Below are 15,687 nucleotides of genomic sequence, written 5' to 3' on the forward strand. Positions count from 1 at the left end.
ATTTATAGATAGATAATTTATATGTAATGAAAGAGAATACGTTTTAGATTAAAAACAGTTTTGTTTTTTTTTGTTTTTAAAAATAAAAGAAATATGAAAAGCCACATTATTTAAATTTGTTAAATTCTTAGTCGAACGGATGCAATGTTATTCACCGATGAAAATTTATAGAAAACAGACTATTGATTTTAATTAATTAACTAAGATATGTGATTATGATATAAATATATGTTTCATGTGTATATTAGATAACATCAATAAATATCCATTTTCTGGGCAGTAAAATTCTAAAATTATTACAAACAATATTAAGAAAATAAATATTTATTTTTCTCGTGAATTCAAAAAATTGACAAAACAAATCAAAATAAAAATTTTTTTATTTCAATTTTAATACAATTGTAAATTTTTGGATTCTTGAAATAAAATGTGATACAAAGTAAAGATATTACTGCAACTAAAAATCAATTATATTTTTGTGCTATCTTCAGAGGAATAAGTACTACAGTTGTTTTCTAATTTTCATTGTAAATATGAAGTTCTTTACTGTTTCGACAATAGTAATTTGCATCATGGGAAACAGATATAAACGTGCCAATAAGTGTGTCTTCAACTCTTGCCTTGCGATGATTGAGATACTTGACATTCGAGAACCAACTATTTAGTTTGTAATAACGCGAAAGTCGTCGACCCGATCAAAACAGCGGACGAATTTAACCACTTACGCGATACATTTTTATTAAGCATAATGTGAACTAAATTCTTAACGAGAGATGTTGTTAGCAAATTGGCAATATTCTTTTAATATATAAAGAACCTCAATTGTAGCCATATTCTGGTAACAACTGAAGTTGTGAATTCCAAAAACTGAATTACTAATGAAATTGTTTTCAACTTGCTCAGACTTATCTAATAATATTAAAATGTTAATGAAGATTAATATTATTAAATAGATCTGAGTAAGCAGAAAACGATTACATCAATACGTAATATGGATAACGTTAAAAAAATGGACCTATGCTGTTTTGCAATTCAAGAAATTACGACAACATATTAATGAAGATGAATGTGTAGCCAATGCTTGTAACAAGAATCAAAAAAATACATAATGAATGAATAATGAAGATAAAAAGAAAGATTGATTTCCTCGATTAGTCGACTTCTGCTGTTTTAAAATATTTAGCTTCGTTTGCTTGTAAATCAAGAATATCAAGATTTCTCTCTATTGATCAATTTCCTCGTGTATTTATTTATCTTCGAGCCTAACATCCTCCAAGTTTCGACACTTCGTTCGTTAGGTGTCGGGGGCAAACAGTAATCGGGGTGAGCACAGTTTGGAAAATGAACAGGTGGTTTTCGACGGGACATTCCGCTAACGAACCATGAAACCAGGCGTTAACCCCTTATGCCCTGAAGGTATTTCACAGTATCATATTCATGAAAATGATGCTACGAGAGGGATATGTTTAAATCTACATATTTAATTGAATAAACAAGTACTACTGCGTTTATATCTCCTCAATAGTAAAACAAAAAAAAATACTTTTACTATATTTTACTGTTACGAGGATATAAATTAATTACTTTAACCTTTTATCTTATAAGAAACTGAACGAATATTATAAAATTTCATTTAAATTTTATTGTTTTCCTAGTACTTTTGAACGAGGAAGTCTGTTCTCTCTCACCGAACGCGGAATAATCCGTCAGCTATGACGTTGCGTTTTCAAGTTCCATAATTAGTACTAATAATTGTAATGATTAAAAAAAATGGTAATGAAGAATAATTGTAAATATTTTAAATAGAATAAATTATAAATATCTCGTTACATTAAATATCTACGTATAATCAGCCATACATGTTCTAACCCTGGTAATATTGGGAGAGTATAATTAAAGGTCAGTTGAAAACAGGTTAAAACCGAAGTAATGTTTGCGAGCGTAATTACCAAAGAAATAATACGGTAACGGGTTGAAGGGTTTTGACATATCTCAAACGAAAATAACAGTAAGAATTTAGAATAATTAACTCTTTGCACTCGAGATGCGACTCTCAGTTGCCAATATTTCAATGCAGCAAAATAATAAAGTTTAATATTTAATGCTAACAAGAGAACCTTTTTAACCAGCACACTCCAATTTTAACGAAACATATGTGAGATATAGTTTTTAACGTATTTTTTCTTATTGTCCAACATCCACTTTGAAGAGGTAAAAACATCCCTCGAAGTTCAGGGCTGAAACTATTTTTTACAGTGTCTCTGAAACTACGGAGTGTACAAGAGAAATCTAAATTGCGCAGGCGAACAATTTAAACAAAAAATTTCTTTTCTACACTTTCTAGATTCAGAGATATTGTGAAAAATATACTTTTAACCCTGAATTTTGAAGGGGGTTTTCACTCCTTCAAAGGGGATTTTTACCGATAAGGAAAAATACGTGTCAAATATTATCATGAGAACTGTAATTCACATAAGTTTCATCAAAATCGAAGTGTACCGGTTGAAAAGGTCCCCTTGTAAATTTCTTATAATATAATCATATAAATATATAATATTTCTATAACTGAAATATAATAGCTTTGTTCCTTAATTTACGAGTGACTTCTCAATAGGTTAATTTTGAAAAATATCATCTAATCAAAGAATGTTGAATATTTCTAGTGAAGAACTTTTGAGTGCAAAGAGTTAAGAGCAGAAAGGGTTTAATCGACGAACAAAATGGGTGAAAAGTCTCTTACCTTGCCCTGCATAATCAGGCGGATGGTCAGGGTGACCGAGGGGTCGTCGTTCAAGACTGGTTTGGAATCCATACCGTCCATAACGAAGTCACGGGATCTGTGATTACGATAGGGGGTTTTCTTCTCAAGATTTGCGGAGGGAAAGGGTGTGGAGGAGGATAAGGAGGACAGGGGAGAGGTTAGGCGAGTGACTTTGGCTGGAGGGGTCTCGGGGGATGTGCTTCTCAAACGCTCCCAGGTATGCTCAGTCCTTGCACTGTAATCAAAATATTTACTCAATTAGTAAATCGTCCTTAAAACACACCCAACGCTGATTACACGCGCGAGAAAAATCGTTTTCCTTTGCTCGAGATTTCAGGTTTAACTCTCGAAGATTATCAACGATTACATTTTAGTCCATATAAATTTCGAGAAATTATTAGAATAATTTAAATTAACATAGAATCATTAATAGAATTTTTATAAATGTTATGAGAAAGTGCAATAAGTTCTAATAGCAATTTTTGGAATGATCTCCTGTCCTCCTTATGAGAAAATGCAATGAGTTCCAAAAGCAATTTTTGGAATGATAATTTAATATTCAAAATATGAACAGTAGGGTTTATATTAGTAGTAGTAACGACATGAAACAGATTTTTGTATTTTGCAATATTTATAATGACAGCATAACTTGTTTTCTTTTTATTATAGTATCTAAGAATTAAAATTGCATACAATAATATTCTTTTGTTAAGTACTCCAATTAACGTTGTAGTTTTTGCAAGGGTTAAAATAAATTAATGAACCCCTCTACGCGCGATAAATCGATATGAATTATTAAGTGTCGAGTATCAGTCGACTGGCACTTTTAATTTGATTGATGAGTGAATTATCATGATTGAAAGAAAACAATCGTTAAACATTAATTATTCATTCGATAATTATTAACATTAACTGCTTGTTAACAATCGTCAATATTAATTTTTAATTGAAACGCAACCCGGAATTCTATTTGACGTGTAAACGTCGTACGACAGAGTTACTTTTACCATATTTACCGTTATAATAAATTATTCAAATGTTATTGAAAGCCAACAAAGAAATTTAATAATATAATATTAATTTAATTTCAATTAATTTTATTTAAAAATCAGAGAATTCATTTAATTAACAAATAATTAATTTAATCATACATTCATTCGACGATTAAACATTCCCTTTAATCGCCAATTGACATTACACATTGGTTAAATTAAAAATTTTATATTGGTCTGCGACTGGTAATCAAATATTTCAATTGCAAATGTTGTTTGCAACAGACATTTGATAGTGCCCATTATCGATCACTATACAGGCACTGGATTTCTATACATTTATGGAAAATCCTGAATTCTAAAAGTGTATAGAATACACATAACACGAAAAAAAATATATTTTACCGTATTTCTACTTTTGTATTTTATTTCCTTAACAACTCCAATGTCTATAAAATTCCACAGTTTAGTAGTCAGGAAATCTGTAACACTTTCAACAAAATTGTACGACAAATTAGCCTCGACACAAAACCATAAGAAATTTTGCTACTGCTATCTGTAATAGCCAAAATATGAATCACCGGAACCGACCCAGTGGAAATAGCCCGTTAACAAGCGGACAGCCCGAATAATAGCCTACAACTTAAACACAAAGGACAGCACTGACGACATCCACTCAGTAAGTAAATTCTATTTTCGTAAGAACAACGGCACGCGAATCGTTAACAAACCAACGGGCGTACATATTATCATCAGCACGACGATTGGACATTTATTATTGAAAATGTTGTACCCAAGTACTTACGTTTTAGAGAGGCATTGAAGGAACAAGTAATTAAAAACTGAAATATGTAATTTATCCTGAGACTTTATGTTTATAAATACAATTTGCCGTTTCTATTTTAAAATATTCATGTATTTTAAATATACCGCATAATCATTTAGGTACTACGAAAACTATAGAACAGCAGTTAAGATAAATATAAAAAACGAGAAATAAAAGAATGAAATATGCACATTTGGTATGACCTTATTTTTAAGTAATTTATCATTTCTATTTCGAAATGTCTATGTATTTTGTTGAACTGAATATTCATTAGTAAATAATACCGCATAATCACTTGGATATTACAAAAAAATAAAAAAATAGAGCAACAGTTAAGAAAAAAATAATAAACGCAAGTAATTAAAGAATGAAATGTGTACATTTAGTATCATCTTGTTTCTAAGCAATTTATTGTTTACATTTTAAAATATCCACATGATTTAATAACTTGGAAATTGTAGTAGTAAATAATATTAAATTGATCATTTAGTATGAAAATTATGTACATAAATTTATGGTCCATAGAAACATTATATGTTTGAATAATTCTTGTGAAAATCATTTATGTAACGCATTTATTTATATTTTAAAGCATACTAACGTGGATAAACTTATAGTAAATATTATTAATGTACTGTAAATATCTTGACAGAAAAAAATTAAATTCCCTCATTTTCTCAATAAACGATGCAATTATATTTCGCGAGTACCACGATCGCCACGGTGATGCACAGAAATTCCGAGATATGTGGGAACCGTGATGCATGTGGAACACGTGATACATAAATGGTCAACTTTGTTTATTTACTCTTTAATTATCACAGTACCCTGTGACTAATATTTTTGAGATATTATCATAAAAATTATGAACAAAAAGCATCTCAGAGTGACTCGTAAAAATAATATTTTTATTTCATTAGAAGCTCGTTATATATTTGAAACAAAGGAATTTAATTTTCAGAGATGCGGATTTTTTAAAAATATTTATAACACTTTCAATAGACAAAGCTAAATTATACAGCAAGTATAAATATTGAATTCTTAACATTAAAACTATTGAGCATGACAATAGATTATTTTCTGTTTCTTCAGACATTCGTTATAGTATTTAAGTGGAATTATTTATTTTCAAAATCATTTCGAATATTGAATAGTACGGTAGTTCTAGTATTAAATATTTAAAAAGCAGGAAAGTATGTAATGATATCCTGTTATTTGAATAATAAAACAATTTGTTTGGAGCATTATATTGTAAATATGAATTTGCTGTCCCTACTTTTACCCCATTTGTCTTTCAAGTATTAGTTACAAAAATTTATTACCACGAATTTAAATTTGTTAGAGCAAAGAATGAAATTTCTATGACAAAGCAGATGAAGGTTTGAAATTCTCCCAATTTGAATCTGCAAATGGTTCACAACGTATAATTTTTGTACGAATATAAGTTGTGTGAATTCTCTATGATTATGTTCTAATTCTAACGATAGCATGATAACATAGAATTAATTAACTTCGTTTAGTAATTTTGTAAAAAGTTTCATCTCGAATCAAAAATACTTGCAATGCAAGCGCGTACCACTCTTTGTCGCTTCTAACGAACCGTTTCCTCGTTAGAGAGGCAAACACACGTAGGAGCCAGTTAAACAAAACTTACTGTCACAAAGGAGCGATGAATTAAGCGGCGAAGGTTGAAAAATTGAATCGAATGAGGTCTTTACGTGCATGTATTATGATTAGACCACGGTTGTTTAAGCAAATTTGAGGTTATTAAAGACTGATCACTTAAAAGGTGAATTGGCGAGAAGCCCACAAACTCATTGAATATTTTTAATCGAAACATATATAACTCGATAGTATTTCGGAAATGAGGAATGAACTTTTCGGTACAAAATCTATCTACAGAAGTGTTTGATCATTTAAATGTCAATTTTTTCGGTAAACAATGTTTCTCATGAACTTCAAATCAAGTGTTGCTCATGTTCCCATTGGTTTATGGACAAAAAATCGTTATCGTTCAATTTATAATAACGAAAGCTTTTCATTTATATAAGAAACTGAAATCGTAATTCTGAATTTATAGAAATTAATAAGGTGTAATATTAAAACATACTAAATAGTGCGTTCACGCCATTTTTGTATTTATAAGCAAGTAATAAAGAAAATTAAAATAATTAAATCTAAAATAAATACGTAAATTTAATTGGACTCAATGAATCGATAGGCTCAAACGGTTAATATAGAACTATTTTGGAATTAAACGGTTAATGGACTATTATTGAATTATTAAAATGAATAAAGTTTATGTAATATTGTATGTCTCAAGTTGTTTCGAAGGATACGAAACGATTAATGGTAAAAGAAATTTATGAAAATATTGTAGCGCGAAACTGTCAGAGCAATAAACTATTTTATACAATTTTATAAAGTTTCTATTTCCTCTTTGACTCTAATGCAATTTCCAATGGAATAACTAAAATTTAATTCAGTTTCAGCTCAAATGAAACTTACAAAAATTTATATTTTCATGTATAACATGTATAGTAATTAACAGAAATTGACTCTACTACTACTAATTACCGGTAATACCTATTAGGGTAATAGGGCAGAGTTCACGGACAATGTTGTGCAAATAGGCTTCCAACGAGCCGTTTGCCACGGAATTAAGACATTAGGAGGCACACACGCGAATCTTCCTGAGTTTAGAAGCACGGGTAAAGGGATTCAGGGTGACGAAATGTTCGTCATTCCAGGGAAACGAAGGTATAATGCTTCCGACTATGGCTTCGCACATTCAGTTTTCAGGTCAGGCGATAAATACCTAAAAGTGCGACGGAAATGTCTCAGAAGGGGCACAAATTGCGAACACCGTTTCTTATTTTACTTTCATGTGCAGAATGTAATTATTGATAGTCCGTCTTTAAGGTTCATAGTCCGAGTCGACACCTCGCGAACAGTCGCTCATTTCTTCCTTTGAAAGCCTACGAATCGTTCTCGATATTTTGGATAGCGAGATCGTTATCTTGTTATCAGTAGTTATCGTTCATGTATCATGGCCTGAGAGGGATGTTTGATAATTGAACGTTAAGATTAGTAACTCCAGCCCCATTTGTAAAATAAATTAATGACTTTTGAAAAAATAAATGATAGTCTGAATAACGAAAATTAATATACATACTCAGGAAAAATTAAGTTATAGATAATAGTTTATTATCTAAATTATTATATATTAATGGATACTTTACATTTAATATTAATTGATGAGAAAGTTATGGATATAAAACACTTAAAATAATATAAAAGTATTGAAAAGGAAATGTAAAAGTATCTCGAAACGCAAAGGGTTAATAGTTTTTAAACGATGTGACAATTAATAAAGCTACGTAGACAGGCGTTTACATAAAAACGAGATGTCTTGTTCCTGGTACGCAATACGTTAAGAAAAAGTGTCTGACACTAGGAGCACTCGTCCAAAGTTTCGTAGATAATGGTTTGAAAAATATGAACTCGTTTGTATGAGGAAATACAGACACGATTATGCAAAGAATAATGGTAGCATCGATAACGCGACACAAAGAGTGTGATCCTTTTCAGTTCGTGGAACACGCGATGCGATATTTTAAAACGAAGTTATTTAACAAACAACTAAGTCAGAACTTCCTGACAAGTGTCAATATGTTATTGAATTTCTATACTTTTCATTCATTCAGTTTCAAGTGACATAGAAACGCTCGTACGAACCGATAATCCATATACTCGTTTCTGTGTCAGGATTATTTGAAGCAATTCCCATGAAACAATATTTTCTAAAATCACAAGAGCAACAGATTGTGATTTCCAACATTCTTAGCACGTATTTCTGTTAAAACAATCCTTGGACGTTAATATCGCACTGTGCAAGCTTTATTCATGAGTAAGATAGCTTTGAAATTCTACGTCGTCGAAGAAGGTAAGACATTAAACGTGACACTGTCCATGACCATCTTTGTCAACACGAGAATCATAACTCTATTGTGCACTGCTGGTACTGTTCTTTGTTAGCAAGAAAGCTTTTTCGAAGAAAGACTTGGTTTGTTGACACTTTATGAGTAATGCGTTTAAATAATCCGTTTGTATTATTAATGCACGTACTTTTGCTACTTATAAATCATTGATATAATAAATTCTATATTCTTTTGAAAACATTTGTAGATAAATGAAATATCGAACATTTTGGTAGTATACAATAATAGGTTTTCTATACGATTTAAGTACAGTATTAAAAATGGTTATAACATATTAATTTATGGTTAGGGTGTCGCATTACTGTAAACAACAATTATATATATAATGTAATATATATATATTTAACATCAATCTTTCTTTGTAAAAATAACATCTTTAACGAAGTACAGTACCACATTTAAAAGTATGACAATAAATAACTTGTTTACAAATACTTTATATGAAAAAAAAGAACATATTTGTAATATTTTATAACTATATAATTTGTAACTATATATCTTATAACTAGCTTGAAGAACTCCAATTGACTTCAAAAATTAAATAAAAATCCATTTTATAAATAACTTATTCTCAAACATCCCAGATGAAGGAAATAAAATATTCACAATATCCTGTAACTGCTGGACTCAAAAAACCTCCACCAGTCTCCAAGATTAAATAAAAAAATCCATTTCATATATAAATAATTTTCAAATATCCTATACAAAAGAAATAAAATATTTCACTATCTTGCAATCACAACAGACTCAAAAAATCCTTATCAATCTCCAATATTACAGAAAAAGAAACATTTCATAAATACCGCATTTTCAAATATCCTATACAAAAGAAATAAAATCAGGTAATATCACGCAACCACAGTGAACTCAAAAAATCCTAACCAATCTCCAATATTAAATAAATAAACCACTTCATAAACAGCACATTTTTAAATATGCCGGACAAAGGAAATAAAATATTTCAAGTATCCCGTAACCGGTAGACTCAGAAACCTTCCTCGATCTTGATGATCAAATAAAAACTCCACGTCGCAACTAACTCATTTTCAAATATCCCAGACAAAGGAAATAAAATATTTGTAATATTTCGTAACCGTTAGGCACGAAATCCCCGTCAGTCTCTGCAGGGTTAAATGAAGACGCGCTTCATAAACGGTATCCCATTCCAAGCACAAAGCAGGAAGAGGTTCCCCTATTCGTAGCTACGTCCCTTTCTCAATGCCTCCCGCCCGCGCCCCTCAGCCGCACCGAAAAGTGCACTGGACAGGTTTCTTGCTCTGTCGGTCGCGAGCGGCGTTCTCTCTCGACTTGCACGTCTGGCTGCGTGTCGCACACGTAGCGACAGACACTTTGTTTCAACAAAGACACCGGTCGCATGCTCTGCATACCGCATTATCAGACAGAGGCGTTATCTCGGTCGGATTTTTTCTGCGCCGCCGGCCCGACATATCGATCCCGACGGTATCCGCGCGTATTTTTTTTAACGACCCACGGATTTCGCGAAACACACCCGTACCTCTATTTACACGAAGTAACTATTCCACGTGGATTCGTTTTATACGAATAAAAACCACGAAAATAGAGTATCAGTACACAGAAAGCAAAGTATTGGAAAAAAGCTAACTTAAGCTTTAGAAATGCATATTTTTTAGCTTCATACACACTATCGTCGAAATGACGGATTTTACTTTTCTTATTTTGTGCGGATTATTGATAGTTTAATATTATTAACAAGTTGTCTGCCACGAGAATTTCAAGCGTTTTGTTATAATAAGATTTATTCCTTTATAATAGAGGAAAATAGTATTAGGAATAATTATTAATGTTTTGGGATTATAATACTCATATTACACTATTATCTAGCTTCATGCGTTACTGGGTATTTTGATTCAATATCAATTTTCTTATTGTAATTGTTTTCAAGCACCGCGGCAGTCAACGTGTTAAATATACAAAATGATTCTGAAAATATATAATTTTATTTGAATACTATAACGAATATCTAAAGCAACCTGGAAAAGTTATTATTAGAATCTGTATGAGCATTGTATATTGATCGTGTTAAATGCTCGGTGGTTTAGTGTTAATAAAAAAAAAATAATAATGACATTTCAGAAAAGAGATTTAAATTTTATTCAGTGCTACTAAATTCAGATGGGGTAAATTGATATGGTGTGTAAACAATGCCACGTAAGAAAGTATCGCGTAAATGGAGAGATGGGTGTAATGCGAACGCTTTTCACATGCCATAGATTGAGATCGCCATGCCGGTTCCCGCCTAACGCTCAGCAACGTCGCGATTCTTTCCACGCTAAATTTCTAGGCAGCGCAATGCACCGTGAAGCTCCGAGAGTATAACACGCACTATTTTTACTCGTTCTGGTGTGCCATAAACAGGGTTGTTCTTTTTTTACTTTCGATATAGCACAACATCGATTTTCGATATTGAATAAACGTCGGTGCAGCATGAAACATTGTTGCAAGTCGGGTTTCACACTCGCTAATTATTATGATCATCCGTCTTGTTATAAATTTCTCACCAGCATTTAGCTGTTGGGCAGATTTGTCTTTTTATTACGGATTTAAGGTTTGTTATGTCTTAACTCATTGCCGTATCATTTTATTCGCGCCACGCGCGTTAAATTTATTTTATTTTCAATAATTCGATAGAACATACAGGAATTTTCTGTTTTTTATAAATATACACTTTCTTCGAAGGTAAAATATTTACGATAATGAAACTGTTTTTCGCTTCGATTTATATACGATCAATGACGTTTGATTTTTATTAAATCGAACTAAAAATATTCATTGTGAGTCTCACTCGTCATTGCACGGCAAGGGGTTAAGAGAATTCAAGCAAAATTGTGCAACGTCACGGGTTGTATTCTCTACTCAATGTTTCAAAATTAACTCTTCGATTGCGATTCGTTTTAAAACAAATTCATTCGGCCAGATATTTGTACAGTGGCTATTGGCGAAACGATCAAATCAGAAATAAATGAAAAAGAAAATCGAAACAATACGCGGTGTTCAATTAGTTCAACTAATGTTACGTAGAATGCAATAATATTTTCGATATTGTAACAGTCCAATAGGTCAGTAACTGTTTTTACACTGAACAGCGCATGTAGAGGGCAAAGCACGCTGTTGGGATAGGTTATATATGTATCTTGTTTGAGCGATGGTGAGAAAAGATTGCAGAGGCGGAAGTAGAATTCTATGAAAGAGGGTCTAGCCTTCTGATGTTCTGTTAATGCGATATAAACATGGAAATAGAAACTACACCTTTTTCATTTATTTTCTCACATTTCAACGTAAAAAGCTCAAACTCGTTTTATCAACAATACAAAGTATACCGCAGAGAATCAATTTGCTATCATACCTCAATATATTTACATGACAAATGTTCCAAGGAATCAATCCATACAAAGAAAGCTATACATCTCCTATGAAAGAACAAATGCATAATAAATCTAAATACTTGCTCAGTAATGTTATTCTTAGGTCCAACTGAACAAAATAAAACTTGTTCCAATTTCGTGACCCCCAATATGTATGCCCCGCAGTAAAATAACTGAATACGTTATATATTCTAATTCACATATTCAATATAAACATATTTATATATACCGAACCTGCTTTCATTCAAGGAATTTGAATTCACCAGCGTTGGAAAAGCATAGGCAACATTACCATAGATATTACAGTGTCAAGTGTCGAAGCGCGTGATTTTTTCTCGCCCCACAGGAAGCAAGAATTCGCGGGACGTTGGCAGATGGCGTTCGAGTTCACACGTTTATACACAATAAACGGCGGGCAACGTGGGACCCGAACCCGCGTATCGTTCGTTAACGCACATAACCCCGAACATTAAAACGCGGGAACGCGTGCTGATCCTTATCGATCCCCAATAAAACAAGCTTCCTCGTTCAGCGGATCACAAAATCCCGCTAAAATCATGTTATTTATCGACACCGACAGATGCCCGGTCCTTAATTAAACTTTCGCAACATACCCCAACGTCGAGTCCCGGCCGTTAATCCCAAAGTGAAATCTCAATAATCCGTTACGCGAAACAATACTACCGACACGAGTACACCCGTGATAAATACTGTCACGGTTCACCTAGCAGTCAACCTTTTCAATACGAACGTCCAACTAAAACCGTAAATACACACGCGCCGTGTCTAACTTTCATCGGTCCACCCCCCACCCTCTCTACAGCCCTCTGTTGTTCACCGGAGGCCGCGACGCGACACGCCGCCGCTAATTATCGAAGCACCGCATCGCGCGGAATATATCTGAATTTCAAATTGAAAAGCTCTGTTAACGCGACCGTGCGCACTATATTTAGCCTTGCCCTGTCTTTCTAATCGACCACGCGCGTCTATACCGGCGGCGACTGTGACCGTTTCGCTCCGCTGCTGTCCCCCCTCTCCCTAACCTCCTCAACCCGTCCCCCGCGCCGCGTGCAATGCAATTGCACCGTGGAATTTAGTGCAATCCGCGTTCCGTTATACCTGCGTTCTGCGTGTGCACACCGACTTAACGACGCCAATGGCCGAACAGTCTAAACCGTTCGCGATCCTTGCTCCCTCCCTGCCATCCTACACCCTATGTACCTGTCGTCACAATGGTCCCGTCATAAAATCGTCGTTTTTCGTGTGTAACGCGCGTGCGACGGGTCGTTGCACCAGACCATTGCGTAATGTTAACGGACGACCCGCCGCGCGACGGACTAATTCGAGCAATCACGATCCGTCCGTAATCCGCGCGATCCGGTGCGCGTCGGAATCGCGGAGAATTTACGATCGGAACAGGGTTCCGATTGAAGAAAAATGGGGGGCAAACGGTAGCCGCCGGTAAGGGTACATGCTCACGAAAAATGTCCTCTTTCACCGACGAACGGCCCGTTCGCGCCAGAAACCTATGCATACATGTACATACGGTACGCTGTGTCTTTATGTAACGCAGAAAACCGGCTTTTCCATAAACGCGACGGCCGACGGGTTTCGCGACGCGACGGTTATTTCGCTGTGGTTCGCGTCACCAACACGGACGACAAACCATAATGTGGACACGGTTCGTCACGATTGCACCGTGCACGACGATCCGTGATCAGGCTCGGCACATGTCCGTGAGATAAATACAAAACAGTCGGTTCCCCTCGGTCGCTTCGTTCGACATTGCCAGAAAAACCGCGAGGTAAACAGTTAATGACATGACATTCCAGTAGGTTATCGACAGGAAACGTGGCCCAACATAAGATAGAAGACGCACGCGTTTGCGGAACATCGGCCGCCGGAAGAACGCGATTAAAGGAATTGCCGTGTACGTACCGGTAGAATAGTTTTGGGGGATTGAAAACGTGCAGCAAGAAAGAGCATTGTTTCGGGGTAGACGGTAGCACGCGGTAAGGTCCGCTGTGTGTGTCGGGTGCGTGAAGAAAAAGGTACGCAAATACAAGTCGACGACCAGAAGCGGTACAGTCGCGAGAGAAAACTAATCGTCAGGCTAGAAAGTACGTCTGTCTCACTCGCACGCCCGAGGGGCCAGGCATTCATTCTCTATCTCTCGCACACTCACTCACTCACTCACTCACTCACTCTCTCTATATATACATCTCGCACTGTATCTCTTCTTCTCTCCCTCTTTCGTTAATATCCGAAGTAGGGGGAAAAGAACCGATCGTTCGATTTGCCAGCACTAGCTTCCTATCTTCCTCGTTGCTCGTCGTTTGTATTCCGTGTTCGTTTAAATTACGCAGCCGAACGTATTACCGTCACCGCGACGAAATATGAGACGAGATACCAACGTAAGCGACACGCGGCAACGAAAAACACTGCTCCACTCGCCACTGTACCGACCGTTTCACGATAAGATAGTCGGGCATTACTGTACGTATACGAGTATTTCTGTGTCCGCACGTTGCTCGTTGCGAGTGTATCAACCGGTCGACGAGGAAACGGGAGAACATACCGCGAGGCCCGTTCGTTTGCGAAACGTCGACGAATTCGTTCCAAGAAATCGACATCGACGCAGCGTCACACCACGCCGCGAATCGTCTCCCTCCCGGCATCGTGCACGTATTTTTCCCCCGTTGTGCACACCTTGCACACGGAAACGCGACACACGCGAACCGGCCCCGTATACGACGTACCCGAAACGAATACACGGGTCAGCCGATGCACGTACGGACATGTAATTTTCGATAGAATTCTGGAAAAATTCAACGGACGGCAGTAACGCCGGCGCGGCGTGTGCGCTATAGTGGCGCACCGTCGTTGCCTGCTCGTCGCGAGGCGTCCCGAAGGGACGAGGTTCGCATTTTAATGGGGCGCGGCCGTATAAGAATATTCTTAATTACCTAAATGCACTCTTTAATCATCGGGGATAGATCTGGCTCGCTTCATCGACGCACACTACACTCGATCCACGGAAACGGGGGAAAGGAAGAAAAACACTACACTCTACGCGACACTGGAAAACTGCACCACCTCGGCGGAACGCGAACGAGTCTAGCTCGTTCTCTCTTACGTCCGGTCTCGCTCTATTCCGTCGATGCGCGGCGCTGTGCGCGCCGCTGATGCGTACTCGCCGTGCGCCGCTAACGCCGCCTAGCGATACTTCGCGTTACTTAGTTTAACGGCCACGCGCCATTGGCTGACCAATCGCGTTCGCGCTTTACCGTTCACCTGACAGAATGGCGGCAAGTTTGAACGTCCTTTTTACTGTCAGCTCAAAAAGTCACTAAGCAACAGTTATTATTTGGAAATAATATTATATTATTACGAACGTACAGGCAATGTTATGTTTCAAGACAGATTTTATTTTAGTTTCTGTCATTTTTTTGTCACTTTGTGAACTGACTATTATTGTTATGAACTAATGCGAATGATAATAAGAGATAACGGTTATTTGTTTGAAGGATAATCTTAAATTGAAAGTAATCCTTCCAGCTAACTGCGAGTTCGAATGAAAGTAATTAATCGTTCATGTTGCTGAAATGAAAATGATTTAAATTATTTTAGAACAATTAGAAGTGGACAATTAAAAAGTTAGGTACTATTTACTTAGTGTAACATTATCGAAAAAAATGAATAC

The 15,687-nt window shown here is 35.5% G+C and overlaps 1 protein-coding gene across 11 annotated transcripts in view; it reads right to left on the bottom strand.

The window, feature by feature from the left end:
- Positions 1-15,687, bottom strand: part of mub (poly(rC)-binding protein mub) — a 347,807-nt gene that overhangs the window by 102,716 nt on the left and 229,404 nt on the right. For 4 of the 11 annotated variants that reach the window (XM_031973628.2, XM_076373033.1, XM_031973627.2 and 1 more), the window contains exons 1-2: positions 14,951-15,154; positions 2,741-2,996 (exon numbers count right to left, since the gene is read on the bottom strand). In XM_031973628.2, coding sequence (XP_031829488.1) covers positions 2,741-2,821 — 81 coding nt within the window. In that variant the 5' untranslated portion in view covers positions 2,822-2,996; positions 14,951-15,154. The other 7 variants (XM_076373032.1, XM_076373030.1, XM_031973625.2 and 4 more) reach the window with 6 other exon arrangements.

Source organism: Nomia melanderi, chromosome 13, assembly GCF_051020985.1.
Source record: "Nomia melanderi isolate GNS246 chromosome 13, iyNomMela1, whole genome shotgun sequence".
Taxonomy (NCBI): Eukaryota; Metazoa; Arthropoda; class Insecta; order Hymenoptera; family Halictidae; genus Nomia; species Nomia melanderi.